The following is an 18,660-nucleotide window of genomic DNA, read 5'->3' on the forward strand; positions in this document are numbered from 1 at the left end:
GCAGAACATTTGGGAAGGATTCTTTCTTAACCTTTTTCATATAGATTTGTTTCAAAGACACATTTGTTTTTGATACATAGATAAATACACATTTAAAATGATTTCAAGTATGTTCTTATGGTTTAGTTTATATATTTTTAAATTTTTATTCCCACAGTCGTCATTAAAGCGTCAGGAATGCTTGGAGCATGACCAGCGAATCGTAGCTCTGGTCTCCATGATAAGACATATTGAGGTCCGACTCAAACAGCAGCAACAACAGTCTGTTGGCCGCAGCCTCATCGCCCTGGATGATATCATCAGACAGACTGAGGTGAAACAATATATGTATTTACCTGACAGAGCTATGTTTTACTTGTTGCTTAAATTATTTTGCAGTTTCAGTTTAGCATTTTGGTTCCCAGTATAAGACAAACAATAAAGCTGATTTAAGGATTAGTCTCTTACTAAACAGTATCAAGAAACCTTTTGTTTTCTTTTCCTAATCTGTCTCTCAGACTCTGGACCTTGAACTGCGCGACTTGGAGCCTGAGATCACCAAGGAAGTGGAGGCTGCTGAGCAACTGCTAAAGCCCCAACCTAAAGATGTTCCTCAGCAACTCCTGTTGGCCCTGGAAAAGGACGGGCGTAGCTTGGCTCGAGGGTATGAGGCTGCCGGAACACTCTCTGCTGGCATTCTGCAAAGCCTGCGAGACCACAGAGACTCATACAAGGTAAAAGAAGCACTCAAGAGAAAACCAGAAAGGAACAAGTGTATTAGAAGCTCATTTGTTGTAGAGGTGACCATTAATCTTGAGATTTATCCTCTTTTTGTCCAGAAAGTTCCTCATTGCCTCTGTATAGAGGTTTGTATTCATTAGACTAAGACAAAGCTTCAACACTCAACAACAATATTTAATCGCACTGACCTTTCTTCCAGGAGGCAGTAACAGCTGAGCAAAAGTCACTGGGAGGACAAGTGGAGACTCTGCTCTCCTGGTTGAAGGAGACAGAGGCTCAGATGGATGGAGGAATGGCAGGGATGGAAAAAATGGAGGAAGCAAAGAAAGATGACAACCATGATCAGCTCACACATCAGCTGAATCTTTGCAGGGCAAGTTGTTTGAATTGAACTTTTTAGTTGTAAAAATTGTATTATTACTTTATTATATTATATTATATAATTGTATCACATAATTATATTATTATATTACAACGGACATTCTGTTACACTTTAGATGCTTAGTCAGTTTTGAACACTTGCCTCTGTGCTAAATATACAAGGAATATGTGGCATTGTGGCTCTATGTACAGTAAAAATATGAATTATTTTATTAAATCTTGTAAAAAATGTGTTCTGTTTGTAAGGTGTTTTTACATTCCTGGGGTTTTTTGGCTCAGTGTGTGTGTTAATCTCCCCTCTGTACCCTTTGATCTGTGCTGGAATAATATTTTACGCTGCTTACTTTCCCCCTGTTCTTTCCCTTTTTTAAGGAGCTCCAGACCTCTCTGATGGCTCGCTCCAATGAGGTCAACAACGTGGCCTTTGAAATTCAGGTGTTTATCTCAGAGCGGGCGCAGGACTTGGCCCCTGAGCAGAGCAGGGAGCTCCTGGGGCAGCTACAGCAGCTCCAGAGGGCCTTCCACAGAGCGTCAGGCCAAGCCCAGGCCTGGGCTGATGCCCTCTCTGCCCAAAGAGAGAGGGAGGAGGAGTGGCAGCGCAGGGAGAGGATGAAAGAAGAGGAGAAGGACAGAGAAAGGCAGAGTGCAAGGGAGAGAGAGGTTTGGAAAAAGATGATTGAGTCGGATTGGTTTGAAATGCTGTGCTATTTCTCACTAATACATTTAAATGCAGTTGACTTTCATATACTGTATTTCAAAGCTTTGTCATGCTGTTAACTAGTGTCATGCTTTCATCTCAGGACTGTTTTCATAAGCACTCATGTTCTATAAAATTATATCAAACCTCTTTTGACTACAACTGGAAAACCCTGATGTAAATTTTTAGTACCATTATACATCATCTCAAGCCTTCTCTCATCATTTCAAACTTTGATAGCAACCCACTGCTGCTCTTGATGCAAAAGCCTTGCCACGACATGGACAGTATTACCACCCTCACTCCTACTACACAGGCTTTTTATGCAAGCTTGTTTGCTACTCTGCATGTCTCTATAACATGTGTTTTATTAACCTGTTTGCCTTGCTGTTCCAGATTGCCACTGAAGGAAATCGCTTGTGTCACGGCGGTAAAGGCTAGAGATTTGATAGCAGAAAAGCCTCGCTTAAGTTACAGCGCTAAACTGTTTTTCCTCTTGTATCACCTGAACACAGAGGAGAAGGGGGAAAAACAGCAAATAAAAAGATATTTGTTTGATTTCTCTTTGTATTGTTTGTTGTTGCTTGACCAACATGTTGATGTGAAGGTACTATATGTGTGTCTGTATGTGCCTGTGTGCGTGTAAGTGGGAACTCTGGACACAATCTGCTCAAAGCTTGGCGAAGTGTGCACTACACAAGAATATTGTTAAGGGGCAAATGTGCACTTAGTGTGCCCTTATTTTAGGAAGTATAAAAACTGGTTGTTAGATCAGAACTGCAAAAATGATCTGTTCCTTTCACATGATCCAGTTCAGTTGTTTATGATAGGTTCTTTAACAATAATTTATGTCAGTATCACTTTTCCTCACATTTTTCTTCCTTTGTTGGCCTTTTTTTCCCCCTTCTTTCTCTCCTCCTCCATTTCTCTGTCAGGTGGTCCAACAGCAGAAAGCCGAATGCTCTCAGAAACTAGAAGGCCTCACCATGTGGCTGGCCGGAGCTGCCGGTTTGCTGGCCAGTCAGAATGCTGGAGCACAGTCAGGTGACGTGAACATCCTGCAAGAGAAGCAGAAAAAACTAAAGGTATGAAAATGAAATCTCCTTTCATGTCTAGAATCTAAAGGCCACAAGAACTGAACAATAAAATTTCCCAGAAAAACACAGATTAATCTGTTAATCTGCATTTTTATGTCCATGTAGATTCAGTTCTTTATAATTCTTTTTATAATCTAATACTGCCATTTTAACTCACTTGATTTATTTGATGGTTTATAAGAGTTACTTCTGACTGCCTTTTTCATCCTCACTATCTCAAGCCCGTCAAAGCTTTTGAATACCAGCATGTATTATATGCTGGATGAAAATGTTTACTTTTGATGAATCAACCCCATTTTCTCTCCTTAGGAAGTACAGAAGGACCTCCAGACTAAAGGTGAGGGCATAGCTGAGGCCATCCGCTCAGTGGAGGATTTCCTGGCTGAACGGGGAGAAAGTCTGAGCCCAGATGAGAGGGAGAACCTCCAGGGGTCACTAATAAGAATGAAAGAGCAGTACAGCGCCCTTACAGATTCAGCAAACACGTCACTGTCAGAGCTGGACACGGCCATCAACACCACTGTACAACAGAACACACAAAGGGTAGGAAAAATAGTGGTTATAGATATACATATGGTATATTACATATTCCTCGAGGTGTTTCCGCCAAAGGAGAACTTTTTTTAAAATTGTTTATCATTAAAAGTAAATAAATGTGGCCTTTTTAGATGATAGCTATCAGCCCGATTCCTTGTTATCTCTACAGTCATCTGCCAATTTTTGCAACTCTGTTTGTTAAAGTTAAGACCGTTACAGAATACGTTTAATATTGTTTATTTGTAGCTTTTTTTTTCATCCTCCTTTCCCCTTTCTCCGCTCCTCCACTCCAGGCAAAGGCAGTGGAGGAACTCCAAGAGACACAAGGCCAGATAGACACTCTGCTGAACGAGCTGTCCTCCCTTAACCAACCAGGCGGAAGAAGAGTTGGATCTGTAGTGGCTCAAGATGTCAGTGATGCACCGTTCTCACAGCCAGAGGGTGCTGTCATGTCACACACAGAGACGCTACAGGTCAGGATCTCTAATCTCTAATCTAGTGCCTTTTGACTTCAACAGCTTACATTATTACCATTTTATGACCAATAACCTTTGACCTCTCTACCAGGCGGAGCTCCAGAGGCTCCAGTCTCAACAGGCACAGCTGCTTCAAATCACCCAGTCAACTCGATCCCTTTTGGACCAACCTGACTCGACTGTTCCCCCTGAAGAGAAGCAGCGTCTTCGGGCTGCCCTGGACCAGCTGCAGGCCCAGCACCAGGACAGACTGCAGAGTTGTCAGGTACTCAAAATAAATACTAATGGTAATTACTAATGTGTATGTTAAGTCTACAGCATGTAATTACAACTAACAGAATGCCTGTTATGGTCTCTAATATTCATCCTTAATGTTGCGCTTTCATGAGAATAAAATTGAACAAGACCAAGGAAAGGAGACAAGACAGCTTTTACATTTTTGTGGCAGGGTCAAAATCGATCCATTTTACAGTCACATTTTTTCTTGGTATTTTTTTGATAGTCAGCTGACTGATACAACTGCCGCTGTTTCTTCTAGGACCGTCTGAGGAAGTCTGAGGCTCTGAAGGATGAGTTGACGAAGTTTCTCCAAGAACATGGAAGTCTAGGTGCCTGGCTGGAACAGAGCGAACAGGAGCTCCGTTCCCTAGGGGAAGGAGAAACTGATGCACAAGGACTGAAGGGCAGGCTGGAGGAGCACAGAAAGGTACACGAAAAACACAATAATGTTAATGTTAAGTAAATAATGTTATGAAAAAATGAATGTAGTTAATCACATTATTTTAATTATTACCTGTGAAGCACCTCATTTAACTTGATTATAACTCATTCAGAAACTCAGGAATCACCAAGTCACAAACTCCCAGATTCACATTTAACAGGCCGCAGATTGAACACAGTAGCAAGCTGTTCAGTCACATCAGACCAGATCTAAACATGCCAACCTGGGATACTTGCAAGAAAGTAGAATCAGCAGCAGCCGACCTGCAGATGAAGACGTGTTGATTTTGCTAGATACAGTCAAACAAAGTAATAACAACTGCAATTTAGATTCTGCATCAGCCTGCCCCCCATTTTAAAAAATCCCCTCCTTCCCTCTCTAAGGAAACCAGGGCTACAGCCCTGGAGGACAGACAACTCACTCGATATAGTGTAAACTCTGCACTCTTCCCAGTACTGAGCGGAAAATGCTCCAGACAACCAAAGTGCTGTCTTTTGAGTGTTTAGAATGTTGCAAAAAAACATTGAACATAGACACAGAAACTATACAAAAGAAAAAAGGTTTTATTTTTTTGCCTAAAAAAGGTTGCACTATAACTGCAGGTCTGAGACTCCTCGTGCTGCGGCTCTGAAGTTGGGTTATACTGGCTCAGCCGGATTTCAGCTGCTTTGAAGTGAAATGAATGGGCTGAGAAATATCACTCACTGCATCTAGTCTCAGATTAAAAGCACATACTGTGAAACCTCACTTTTTTTTTCCCTTTAATTAACCATGGAAGATTGAGTTTCCACACTCAGTTTCCATCCATCCATATGCTCTGAAATGCTCTGATTTACACAATCACAAAATCTGATCTATGAGAAACTGCACTGAATTAGTTTGGGATAAGTTTCTTGGTAAGAGTCCCTTGATATCACATTTGTTGTCTTTTATACGCTTTCCTTACGCATTTTTTCCCAGCCATTCAAGTAATTTGAATTAAAGACCTGCTGGTCACGATCATGCTTTCCATTCACACTCGCCAAGAAAAGTTTTTGTTGTTTATTAAAATGTTATGTTTCCTTCAGACATATCTGCTGCTCATTTTCCTGCAACTGACCTATAAATCTATCTGTATTTTCCAGCTTGCTGAGGATGTAATTTGCCACAAGGCGGACCTGCGTTTCGTCTCCATCTCCGGTCAGAAAGTTCTAGACTCTGTTCAAGGGGCTCTGGAGCAAGTTGGTGGCTCAGACCCAGCTCTGGAAAGCACCAAGCAGCTGGTAACGAACAAGCTACAGGATGCTAACCACAGATACACAACCCTACACACCAAGGTGAGAGATACTAAAATAGCATTCTAAAGATTGTAATAAATTTGCTCAGTGAATCCGTTCTTACACATTGTCTTGAATTTCCCCACACATTGAAATTCTTTGTGGGTGTGTGCAGTCAACAGAGCTGGGCGGTCGTCTGTCCGGCCTGTTGGAGAGGTACCAGCAGCACCAGGATGAGGTCGTCTCCCTCCACTCCTGGCTCAGCACTCAGGAACAGAACCAAAGCATAGCCAAGCAAAGCGGGGACACAGATCCGCAGAACCTGCAGAACACACTGCGACAAGTACAGGTGAGGCACAGATGAGAAACACTGAAATAAGCGAGTGAGAAGGTTAAAAAAAAAAAAAAAAGAGGACAGGCAAGTTTCAAAGTATCAACAAATGTCACTCACAATCAGCCCAGATTGTGAGCGATATTTATCTTTCAACAGTTATCTTTCCCAGCTGCTACATAATGTTGAGTACTGACAAGAAATTTTAAATTCAGTCAGGTAATTAAGGTCTGGAAAGAGGAAGTAATGCAGAAATTGAAAGTATGAACCTTTTCTGAGTTTAAAAATGTTTTTTGTCAGCTATAGAAATGATTTAATTTTGACTATAAGTGTGTCCTCTATCCTCAGCTGCTGCAGGATGAACTGGCAGAGCGCTCAGTGCAGCTGGAGAAGGTGAAGAGAGCAGGAAGAGAACTGGTCAGCACAGATGAATCTCCCTCCCTGAAAGCTGTTGACATCCTCTGTGCTGCAGGTGACTTAATCTGCCGTATCTGTCCCCTCTAGTTCTAATCACAGACAACTGATATTACATGAGGGCTTATTTTTTTGCCTTTGTTTTTGTCTGAGTTTATGAAAACCATGTTCTCAAAACTTGATTTTTTTAATTTTTTTTTTATTTTGCTCTGTTCTTTTATTCAGATGGTTTAGAGAAGAGATTTGGCTCCCTCTCTGCTTCTGTGTCCGAGCGGGCCGAACAGCTTCAGACGGCCGTGGCCCAGTCTGTCAGCGTCCAGGAGGGCCTGAAGGGTCTGCTCAGCTGGCTGGACAAACTGGTTCTGAAGCCCGGACCAGTGGAGCCCACCTCACAGGCTGTACAAGATGCCCTTACCCAAAATCAGGTAGGACTATTATCAGAGGGAAAATATAGGAGTTTCTTAGACAAAACAAAAAAACTTAAAAAAAAAAAAAAAAAAAAAGGTGCTGTGGGATTGCATGTGGAAAGTGACCCTCCATTTTTTCAAAATCCCAACTTCTCCTCTTCCTTCCTCAGAAACTTCGCCAGGAGCTGCTCTCCAGGCAGGGCAGTGTGGAAGCAACGCGGGACTCTGTCTCCAAACTGCTTCAGAGCTCCGATGCTTCCACAGCCTCAGGCCTCCAGGGTGCTTTAGACGAACTGAACCAGCGCTACACTGCAGCACAAGCCAGCCAGGCCGAGAGGGAGTCTGAGCTCAAAGGGCTTTTGCCCAGACTAGAGAGCTACGAACGGCTGGGGACCGACCTCCAGGTCTTCACCCAGACCCGACTGAAGGCTTTAAGCCCGGTTGGCCAGCCGGACCGCAGCATGGATGACTACAGGCAAACCATTGAGGTCAGCAGGAGAGTCAGATTTGTAAAAGGAGTTCATCTGCAGTGTGGCCTCATTTGAGTTATGTCACATCAAGGTCTTAAGACTTCTTAAAGCCTCCGGCGATATTAGTCGATGAGATGCATTAGATGATCGGTCTACTCAGCACTTCTCTTCTTTGCATCTTTTCTCAGGAGGTCAGGTCGGAGCTGGAGCAGGAAGCTGGCCAGCTGCAGTCCTTCTGCCACCTCGGCACGGAGCTCAGCCAGACAGACACTTTCAGTAACACTCAAAGCTTATTGGATAATGTCAAAGGAGTGTCTGATGAGTTCAGTCAACTGGAAGCAAATGTCAACGAAAGGTAAAAATGTTAACAGGTAACATGTGACAACTGCCAGCCTTTGAATAATGCAGCCATAAATGCGAAGCTACCATTTTCATAGCTTTTCCTGTGGACATTAACAGATTTATTTTGTCCTGGTTGATTTTCCAATCTCTTACATAGCTTCTTCGATAGATATAATTATTTATCTATAAAGATTAACTATAGAAATAGAAGTAAATGGAATGTTTATCTTGGAAACAGCATTTTAACAGCCTAAGCAATTTTTAATTCCTCTTTGTCAGTAGCACAGTTTACCATGAAAGACACAAGGGGGCACCAGATACAAAGATGTGTGGAACTCTTGAATTATGTACAGTGGTAGCACAGTATTTTGTCCCGTTTGATGTTAAAATATGACATGTGGGGTCAGTTCCTTTTAGACTGTAACCGGGTCAGCAAACTGTCAGGCGCAGGTGACATCAAACTTACAGAAATGAAGACTGGTTCAGATACACATAGGTCTACTATAAAAATAAATAAATAAATAAATAAAAAACCAAACACTGTGCCCGGCTCTGCAGAACAGACTATGCTGCTGGCATTTTCAAAATTTGTTTTCTAAATTTGTGGCCTTCATGGAGCCCCAGTTGCTATGCCTACCCTGTTTGACGTATCAGTGAACAGCCACACTTGAAGCTTTTCAGTAGGGGGCTGGGAATTTATAAATACAGTCAGACTGGTTTACATTTGTTGGATTATACTTGAGTTCGTTGAGCCGGTCCCATTAAAAACTACCAATGAAGGCTGTGTAATGGACATATTTAAGTATGTCCTGTTCAGATATTAAGAGGTATTAAGGTTTAGCAAATCACTCATCTATAATGTAAAAAATGGGTGTCGTAGGTTTTTATTTTAGTAACGCCGTGGGTGAGAGCACTCATAGAACATACTGTACATGATGTAGGGGGTTATTTACTGTGTTGTATGATGTTTCATAGCAGTTGGTATCCAAGTATCATACACTGCGTTTGTGTGTGTCTGTTGTATTTGTGCACTGTATCTGTGTGGGCAGTGTGAGCTGATGAGCAGGCCTGGGTGCTAATATAAGCAGAGTGGACATGGCTCATTGTCCGTCCTATAAACGGCCCTCTTGGATGACTCCCAGCCTTGAATCCCGTGGGGGAGAAAATAGCAGCATGATAATGATACTACTCCATGCCAGACGACTTCTTAGAGCTGTTTTGTCTACGGGCAGTCAGCACTTTTCAGGCCGTAGCTCGAGACAGATCACATACAAAGAGAGGGAGGTCAAGGCTTTGTCAGTGCTGCCTCGGGGCCAGTGTGGAACTTAAATGTTCCCTGTCAATAGTGTTTTGTGTATGCTTAAGAGAGATCATGTGATTGCTTTACTTCCCGTTGAAACCATAAAGATGATTTTCTCTGCTCTCCTCCGTCCTCCCCTCTTCCTTTTCATCTTCTTCATCACTGCTTCCTACCTTCATGCCATACTCTTCCGCCCCTTTCCTTTGTTTTTCTGACACAGGTTTGCCACCATCCAGGCCTGCGAGCAGCAGCTGCTTCAGTTCCGCGGGCTCTCTGGCTCTCTCCTCAGATGGCTTCAGACAGCGCAGGACCAGCTGACCCCCAAAGAGTTCAACCTCAACACCGAGGGCCTGCAGAGAAGAGTCCAGCAGCTCAGGGTTTGTTTGTCTGGTACTTTATAAACAAAATATGGACCAAAAGCAAATTCGAACTAAATCCTGCGTCAATCAGTTTATATAAACAAAAGAAAACATTTAAGGTCATGCTGTTTGAAACCAGTACTTGTATGTGCTTGTAAAGCTCAGTGACTCAATAAAATGAATTGTGCCTTCAGGACTTGTTGAACGACTGGGAGTCACAGGGACCCAGGGTTCAGGAGCTGAACAAGACTGGCTCAGAGCTGGAGTCCCTTATCATCGACATCACTGCTCCTCAGACCAAAACTGGTAAGGGCAAGGATGGAAACACTGCCAAGCAAAACAATCCCCGCATTCCCCTTCAGTTTGAATGAATTATTTTCTACGTGAGAGTATTTTTGCAAGAGATTGAGGTGAGATTTACAGATGATGTAGATGGAAGGAAAAATCAACAGGGGCATATAAAATTATTTGACCTGAGAAAAACACAGAAATGAAAAACAAATCAGGAACACGGGGGAGTGCGGAAGACGGCAGTATAGGGCAAAACAGAATGCAATAAATTTATATTTATAATCCATTCTGTTTCGGTAATTTGCTCCGATACAGCAAAGCTTTGATGGTTGATTTAGATAATGTCAGAGAAATAAGGAAGTGCTACAAACATCTAAAGCAGTCCTGTTGCCTGCATGGTTTGAAATTGTACAGGGGTCATGAGGTGGCGAGATGTTACAATATAATTCAATCAAATACAACAAAACCACACACTAATTTTTCATGGTTAAATGTAACCGCTCATGGGTCCGAAGGAAATTCTATGATTTGAAGTTAAAAGTAAAATTTTAGGAGAACAGCAAATGGTTGTTGGTTGTTAGGACTGAAAACAGAAAGCAAACCATAGCATGAGCATAGGTTGAAATTTTAGATATTACACAAAGTGATGGAAGTATTTTTATTGCCTTTTACATCCATTAAATTTCTGTGTTACGTAAGGACTATGGGAATCCTCCATGTCTTTCTCACTGCTGTCATCTGTTTCCATGGCTTTTGTCCAGTACCTTGGTTCTCCCTCGGAGCTCTGCGTATTGAGCACAGTATTAGTGATTTGGTAATGTTACATGCTTGTGTCAGAACTCTTTTTGAAGGTTCACATTTTTTTTTACCCGTTGGTACATCACTGGTCCTGTTTGCTTGTGCGACTACGCGTGCACCAGTGTGTCGTGGTGCCACCGTCTCAGTCGGGTGTGTATCTTTCTCCCAGGTGCTCCTCAAATCAACGGCTCAGCAGGTCCCAGCAGTGTCAATGGCATTCACACCTGCAAAGGTGAGATCTTTCTCCAGCTCTTTCTCTTCCTCTCTTTTTCTTATCTAATTTCTCCTGAAAATCAGCATCTGTGATAACCTTAACACAACAACAACAGTTACTTGAGGTACTTAAGCTATAATGGTTTTTTCATAACGCACTATTAGAGATTACGGTGTTCTCTGTTTTTCTGTTTTCTGTGTCCTATACAGTTGTGTCTCTGTCGGCTTTCCGTCCATGCAGAGCATCTGTCGGTGGCGAACTTTTAAGAAATATTATCATTGCAACATTGATCTCTAAAAGATGCTCTTTATCCAGACTTCCCTGATTTACCTGCACTACACAGCTGTAGGCTAATTACAACTGTAGTTCTTATTAGCCTACTTTACTTGATCTGTCGGCTATTCTACTAGAGAGGCGCTTCTCTATTTTTATGTGTCTCTGCCCTGCTGCTGATGTCTACTCCATTTTGCTCCATGCAAAGCAGTTTTCTACTTTTCTTTCTGTTTTGCCCTTAGACCTGACAGAGCTCCAGGTAGCCGTGTCTGATGTGAATGGTCGATATGAGACGCTGGGCGGAGAGTTGAAAGAACGTCTAGGCCGCCAGCAGGCCTCAATGGAGCTGAGGCAGAAGGCCAGACAGGGCACAGAGGAGCTCAAGAGCTGGCTGACAGACAAAGAGCACAGCCTGAAACAGGGACAGACCGCCTCCCCCTCCAAACCTGAGGTAGTACGCGCCCAGGCCCAGGAGAATAAGGTAAAGGACTGGGTCAGCCTCTTCTGCATGATAGGGTTAGGGTGACTCTCTTCCTAGGGAACACTGGACACTGTGCAGTAAAATCTCCATGTATATATTATTCCTGTTGCTCTTTCTTAAAACAGATTTATAACAAAAGAAAACTGATTTTTTTTTTTTTTTTCCAAAAAATGTTGTCATATCCATTTTCAGTTTTGACAATTGCAGTAGTACCCAGAATTAACACAAACACCTTCTTTTTTGCTATTATCTTTGCTTAATTCAGACATCAGAATTCTCATGTTTTATCTATTTTATTGTGTGCTTGAGTTGTTTAATAGATATTTTTAAGTATATATTTATATAAAGTATATATACTGAGTTGCTGCTTAAGTCCTATCATGGTCTTCTTCCCTTTCCTCGTCAGGCCCTGCTCTCTGAGTTGGCTGAGCACTCTGGGAAGGTAGAGGAGCTGAAGAGCACACTGAGGAAGCTTATTGCTGACAACCCCGATTCTCCTGAGGCAGACAGCTGGAGACAACAGCTGCAAGAGATAGGTATATGCTGCAGATCACAAAAAATACACAAGGAAATCTGGCAAGATGATGGGACAGCCATTTTACAGAAACCGAAAGGGTCTCAAGAAAGCGTATTGTGTAATAATCTGAGGCAGTCATGAGAGGTAACATGTACAGAAGATGCAAGTTAGTGATACACAGAAAGTACACTGCCTAAGGGACTTAGCGCAAAGAGCCATCCATTTAGAGGAATATCATTCCTGAAAACAGTGAGTCAGCGAGTTTAATATTAGCTCATGTCTGTTCGGCCTTTCCATAAAATGTAATATTAAAATAGAGAATAAGAAAAGGATGAAAACTGTAAAGGTAGACATTGCTGTAGAAGATCAGGTGCAAAAAATAATTCATAATAAGGGGACTTAAAACTGAAAAACTGAAGGAAAAAATTATTTCTTTAAAAGCCTTTTTACTTTGGCATGTTTTTGAAAACTGTGTAAAAGAAAGCAGCACAGTTCTTCAGAATTTATAATAATTCTTCTAAGAGATGGAGAGGAATGACGAAGTCAATATTATCCAGGGAGTGAGTGGGCAGTGTTTCTGTCGAAGCCATTTCTTCACTTGCATACTTGATATTTTTACCAGGGCCCCGTATGAGTTAACCAAGAGAGAAATATTTAAGGTGAAATCTAAGAAGGATGCCTTTATATTTCATATTTCATAGTGCCTTTTCAGAGCCATGTAGACTGCTGAACACACACACACACACACACACACAAACTCACTCACCAAAACTCACTCACTCACTCTGCTGGATGCCCAGAACATGAGTCAGAGAGGGAGAAGAAGAGAGAGAGAAGTAGGAGGAACAACAGAGGAAGAAAAATTTTATTGTTTTGTAAGTGTTGTTCTTCACATTGAGTCAGATTTAAATCACGAATGCTGATTTCATCGCCATCAATGATAAAAGGTTAATATCTCATTACCCTATTTTTACACTGTACTGTAATGGGTCTTTTTGTTGTAGAATTTGTAAGAAAAAAAAATAAAAAAAAGGAAACAACAGAAAACCTCACTCAGAAAACACAAAACAACAATATACTGTACGACAACCCGTTCCTTTTTGTCAGTTTTTCAGTGAGTAATATAGATACACATTTATGAACATTTAATTGTTTTGTGGTTTATTTTTTCTCACTCCTGCCTCTATTGGTTAATTTCTCCAGACTCCCGCTGGCAGACAGCCAATCAGACTGCAGCCCAGAGGCAGACCGAGCTTGAGACGTGTGCCGATAGGCTGGGCAGCTTCGCCTCAGCAGCCAGTCAGCTGGGCCCGTGGCTGAGGGAGAAGGAGCTGATGATGAGCGTGCTGGGACCGCTGAGCATCGACCCCAACATGCTCAACACACAGAAACAACAAGTGCAGGTATATAGCAGAGACTGTAAGCAGTATCATAGAGTAACTGCCAAAAGGCACGTGTACAACAGTTATCAAAGCACACAAAGTCATGATCAATACAGAAAATTCAGCACGAGGAGAAATATACAATAATAAAAACTCATGTATTAATAATTCTATATACTGAATGAGCAATAAGTACTCTTACTCTTTCAGTTCATTGATTAGATTGTTTGGCAAGCTGTCGTTGAGGATAAGAACATATTGTAAAATAATTTTAACCTGCTGCAACAATTTATGTTAAAAAAAACCATTAAATCACAAAGTAAAGTGCCTCATGTTCTTTTAATACATTATTATCAAAATCCATAAATATCAAAAAGATGAGGATGCCAGAATGTCATGTGGAAATTTTCTAGGGGTTTCTTCAGGCTTTCCTATGCTTTCTTTTAGTTCATGCTGCGTGAGTTTGAGACCAGGCGGCCACAGTTCGAGCAGCTGACCCAGTCCGCCGAGGGTATTCTCTCCCAGACTTGTGACTCTGCTCCGGACCCCAAGGACCTGGCAGAGGTGCGGACTGAGCTGGGCTCCATCTCCCAGCAGTGGGAAGACCTAACAAACCGACTGACTCAGAGGTCAAAGCACATCGACCAGGCCCAAGGAACCAGCGGACGGTACCAGGTAAGACCTAGTCTACTTAGAGTCATTTCAAATTACATCATCACAATGCCAGGAACATTTCCTAACCTTTCTCCTCTCCTGTTCAGGCCTTGCTGAGAGAGCTCTCCTCCAGTGTTTCTGCTCTGAGTGAGAGGCTGGATGCTCAAGCCTCACTGAGTGCCCAGCCCGAGGCGCTGAAACGTCGCCTGCAGGAAACCGGAGAGATCCGCTCAGAGCTGGAGAGACGGCGGACCGAGCTGGTCGAAGCTGAGAGGCTCTGCCAGGAGCTGAGCACCATCGTAGAGGAACCCTACCTGAAGGAAGAGCTAAGTAAACGACTGGAAAGTGTCAGCGGGCCACTGAAAAGTTTGGAGGAGCGTGCAGGTTTGTGGAGTTTCTTGGGTTGATTTAGTAACTGTGCTTTCAGTGGGTCTTAACATGACTCAGTGTTCTGTAAGTGCTCGGGTATGTTTATGCTTGACCTATTTTCTGTCAGGGATTTTCTATACAAAGATAATGTTCCACTTTAATGAATTAATTGGTTAAGTTTCACTTAAACCCTCTTTAGCTGTATTGGGAATATTGTTTGATTACAAGAAACGCTAGAAAACATGTCCACTGAAATAAATACAACAAAAACTCCACAATTCCTCTTTTTCCTTTTTTTGTTTGAAATTGTTTTTAAGTGTTTATTTTTGTAATCCCTCCCTCTGCTTTGCTTTCCTCTAGCTGACGGCCTGTTTCAGCTCCAGGCTGCCCTGTCGTCCACCCAGCAGTTCCAGCAGATGTTTGAAGAGTTGCGCTCCTGGCTTGACAAGCAGGCAGATCCCAGGGAATCATCCACCGACTCCCTGCCTTGCCAGCCGGAGGCCGTCCGCTCCCTGCTGGCGCAGACAGATGAGTTCCAGCGCAGTATTGCCAGTCAGCGAGGTTCCTACGAGCTGATTCAGGCTGAGGGAGCGTCACTGCTTGCCACTCTCCCAACAGGCGGAGACGAACGTTCTGCACTTCAGTCCCACCTGGCTTCTTTGCGACAGGACTGGGAAGGGTTGAACCAGAGAATCTCAGACCGTGAGAGCAGACTTAAGAACACTTTGAGAAAAGCAGAAACCTACCAGCAGCACAAGGCAGAGCTGATACCATGGTTATCAGACTGTGAAGAGAAAGATGGGGAGATCCAGCCATCACTGGAGTCATCTGCCCTGGATGAAGCCTTGCAGAGGGCCCGAGGTCTGTCACTGGACCTCGAGAGACGACAACCTCTCCTCGAGGCCTTCAATACCGCAGCCGATCAGCTGCTGGAACAGTGCTGCATTGGAGAGGAAGAGGTACATACCTGGTGTATTTCTACTGATTAAACACTTTTGTTTCTACTCTCGGATGTGTCGTATTGTTATGTATGCATAAAGCTTGCTTTAACTGTTTACTTGTCTTTTTTTACGCTTTATTGCTTAATTCTTATGCCTTTTGAAATTTAGATGTTTTTGGGTGATATTTATTATGTCACCAACATTTGGAGAATGTGATTACTGATGTATCTATAAAGTGTGTATTGTTATTGATCTAAAAGTCACAAATTAAGTAAATGAAGAAAACTGAACTGATGTCATGTAAACTAATTTTCTGTAGGTACGAGATGAGAAGGCCCAGTTGAACCGCAGGGTGGATGGACTGGGAGAGAGGCTCCATAACCGCACCTCCCAGCTGGAGGAACTGGCTGGCCGCCTGAAGGAGTTTGAAGAGGGCAGACAGGCTGTGGAGAGGAGGCTGGAGGCTGCCAAGCACCAGATTGAAGTCCAGGAGGCTCTGGGACCTCAGGTACTGAAACCAGTTGGTCATATTGTCATTAGAACTGACAGTGTGTAAAATACATGGTTATTTTATGTACTGAAGATAAAGTGTTTCACAGTCATTCAGGCACAGAGGCAATCACATTTACTTCTCTCCCATTCAGGCATGCAGTGCCAAGAGCCTGGAGCGGCTGAGAAGTCAGCAGGAGAACCTGAGGTCCCTGCAGCCTCAGGTGGTCTACCTCAGAGACCTGGCCCAGGGGCTGGTGCAGGATGCACCTCAGACACCAGGAGGCAGCACTGAGGGGGTACAGAGGCTTCAGGAACAGGCGAAAGACACAGAGAAAGAGTACGACGACGTTACTGGCAAGGTGAGGAGCAGACTCACGGTCAGGAAAAGAGACCGAGAGTGGAAATATGTAGGTTTCTCTTAATACATTGTCATAAATTGTGCGGCTTTACAGAGTTTCAGAGGTAACAAATGTGAACAAAAATCACAGAGACTAACCACCCCAGGTTTTTAAAATGTCAGGACAGGCTCCAGGTTTCGATAGTGATCACTGGGCAAATAAGGCAATTAAACACGTATCGAATAATTACATCTGCAGAATACTAGCTTATTGTAAGATTTCCTCTCTTGACGGTAAACTTCACTTCTTAAATTACTAGTTATTCAGTATAAACTCTGACACTCTGCACTGCGGCAGGAGACATTTGTTACGACATGTATTTCTTTGTACCTTAGGGACACCACTCAACGCTGCACTTAACTTTGTTTGATAGTTAATTTTTTGGGGGGGACTTCCTCCTCCCAAACCTGATCAGAGATCGCCAATTAAAGCTAGTTAATGTCCAAATTATACCTGACCCACATATTAAAGCACTGAGGGATCATCCGCCCGGCAGGCAGCTGTGGAAAAACAGCAGAACATGAGGACAGTTATGAATTAATGTAACCTTGACAATTTGTGCAGTCTGGAGTGAAGAGATGTCGTACGACCGGGGGAACTATTTATACCAAGGGTCACTGTGTGAGAGGGTGGCACATCTAGTGTGTGTGCGTGTGTTTCTCTGTGTGAACTACATGTATGTTTGTGTGGCTGCTTAGCAGACAAGTGTCAGTGAGCTGAGAGAGAGCAGAGCAACTATAGCTGTCAGAGGAGTTGCGCTATTAGAGTTACAGTAGTCATATATGGTCACTGTGGACATTAAACGCTTAATCATAGTTTGAAATGTAAACCTGAGCAGCGAGAATTCAGCACCCAGAGTATTGCATCTGTTTTCTGCAATACGGCTTCCAAATATTCCATTTAAGGTTACAGCAATCACAGGAACTCTAACTGTAAATTAAAACCGTCGGACTTTACTGTTATTCACTGAGATGAGATATTTCTCCTTTTGAAATGTTGATCATTCTTGCTGAGAAAAGAGTTGCTGTGCTGCAGGAGATGATGCAGATCAGCCTTCTCTTAGATAATGTTCCCGTTGTCTCTTTCTTGCACCTACACTGACAAAATCTATTTTTACTCGCGGTTGTGTTGCATCACTTTCTGGTTTGGTAACACGTTATTCCGTTCCAATGGTTTGTTCACTTTTCACAGAGAAAATATTAGCACACAGGCTTCTCTTTATCTAATTTAATTTGTGGTTTGATGAGGTAATCTTTCTGTATTACACAAATATCATCACTCTCATTTATTCATAGTAAATTTGTAGTTTTGTTGGCCATTTTGTGATAATTAGCAACTGCACTCCACAGATGTTTCTAAGTCAACCTTAACTGTTCATAGTTCCACATTTGACACGTTGTTTGAAAGTGTTATAAGTGTTCCTCGAAATCAACAACAAAAATATTACCTTCCACCTTTCCACCTGTTTCATTTTTGCATTTTCCATTTTTTTATCTCAGTGGGTCTGACCCCTTGAATTAAAGGTATTTCATGCCAGAAATACTACACTGAGTCGAAAGACCCTCCTTCAGCTGGAAGGCAGAAGTTTAATTTTGTTTTTTTGATTTGTGATGCACTTTATAATGAAATACAATCCTCTTTCCACCTCTCTACATCTTTCTTCTCCATTAGATCGAACATTGCTGCTCCTCCCTGGAGTCTCGTCTACAAGGTGTCGGCGAGGTCCAGTCCCACGTGCGTGATGTCTTCTCCCGCCTTGCCGACCTTGATGATGAACTGGACTCCCTCAGCCCTGTTGGACGTGATGCAGACTCCCTGGCCTCTCAGGCAGATGCCCTGAAGGGCTTCCTGTCCCGTCTGGCCAACCTGAGGACGGAGTTGGAGGGTCACGCATCAGAGTGCACCACCATGCTGCGGCGTGAGGGCTCCTCCCCCGATCTCCTGGCTCTCAGGAGGGAGACTGAAGCTCTGAGCCGCCAAGCTGGCAAGGTGAGGGGAAAGGAAGATGATGATGATGATGATGATGATGATAATGATAATGATGGTAGTGGTGGTGGTAATTTTTATTTTATTTATTTTTTTTTTTTTAGTGCTTTCATTTTCTCTGTTTTTCAAGGACTCAGTTTTTGTGTAACTAATCTGATCTAATGTGTGAGTGAATTTAGTATTCTGAGATAATATTATATTAAGAGACTTTAGAATATTAATGCACTAATTCAGTGTTACATTAGCTCTTTGATGAATTCAGTGCTTTGTTATTTAAAAAAAACAAAACATCATGTCTGCCTTCATTAAACAGAATCTACAATTTGAATTGGTTTAATCTGGTAACCGATACTTTA

The 18,660-nt window shown here is 42.6% G+C and overlaps 1 protein-coding gene across 8 annotated transcripts in view; it reads left to right on the top strand.

Moving 5' to 3' along the window:
* macf1a (microtubule actin crosslinking factor 1a) overlaps window positions 1-18,660 on the top strand; it is a 241,766-nt gene that overhangs the window by 159,529 nt on the left and 63,577 nt on the right. For 7 of the 8 annotated variants that reach the window (XM_040121367.1, XM_040121370.1, XM_040121369.1 and 4 more), the window contains 27 exons: window positions 158-313; window positions 498-713; window positions 920-1,093; window positions 1,474-1,761; window positions 2,734-2,883; window positions 3,205-3,438; window positions 3,726-3,905; window positions 4,000-4,173; window positions 4,447-4,614; window positions 5,754-5,945; window positions 6,061-6,234; window positions 6,565-6,688; window positions 6,856-7,055; window positions 7,208-7,525; window positions 7,696-7,862; window positions 9,370-9,526; window positions 9,703-9,814; window positions 10,767-10,829; window positions 11,327-11,565; window positions 11,972-12,101; window positions 13,286-13,485; window positions 13,912-14,139; window positions 14,226-14,502; window positions 14,848-15,446; window positions 15,748-15,936; window positions 16,073-16,279; window positions 17,990-18,307. In XM_040121367.1, the coding sequence (XP_039977301.1) occupies window positions 158-313; window positions 498-713; window positions 920-1,093; window positions 1,474-1,761; window positions 2,734-2,883; window positions 3,205-3,438; window positions 3,726-3,905; window positions 4,000-4,173; window positions 4,447-4,614; window positions 5,754-5,945; window positions 6,061-6,234; window positions 6,565-6,688; window positions 6,856-7,055; window positions 7,208-7,525; window positions 7,696-7,862; window positions 9,370-9,526; window positions 9,703-9,814; window positions 10,767-10,829; window positions 11,327-11,565; window positions 11,972-12,101; window positions 13,286-13,485; window positions 13,912-14,139; window positions 14,226-14,502; window positions 14,848-15,446; window positions 15,748-15,936; window positions 16,073-16,279; window positions 17,990-18,307 (5,634 nt within the window). The remainder of the gene's footprint in view (window positions 1-157; window positions 314-497; window positions 714-919; window positions 1,094-1,473; window positions 1,762-2,733; window positions 2,884-3,204; window positions 3,439-3,725; window positions 3,906-3,999; window positions 4,174-4,446; window positions 4,615-5,753; window positions 5,946-6,060; window positions 6,235-6,564; window positions 6,689-6,855; window positions 7,056-7,207; window positions 7,526-7,695; window positions 7,863-9,369; window positions 9,527-9,702; window positions 9,815-10,766; window positions 10,830-11,326; window positions 11,566-11,971; window positions 12,102-13,285; window positions 13,486-13,911; window positions 14,140-14,225; window positions 14,503-14,847; window positions 15,447-15,747; window positions 15,937-16,072; window positions 16,280-17,989; window positions 18,308-18,660) is intronic. The other variant, XM_040121374.1, reaches the window with a different exon arrangement.

Source organism: Xiphias gladius, chromosome 24 (assembly GCF_016859285.1).
Source record: "Xiphias gladius isolate SHS-SW01 ecotype Sanya breed wild chromosome 24, ASM1685928v1, whole genome shotgun sequence".
Taxonomy (NCBI): domain Eukaryota; kingdom Metazoa; phylum Chordata; class Actinopteri; order Istiophoriformes; family Xiphiidae; genus Xiphias; species Xiphias gladius.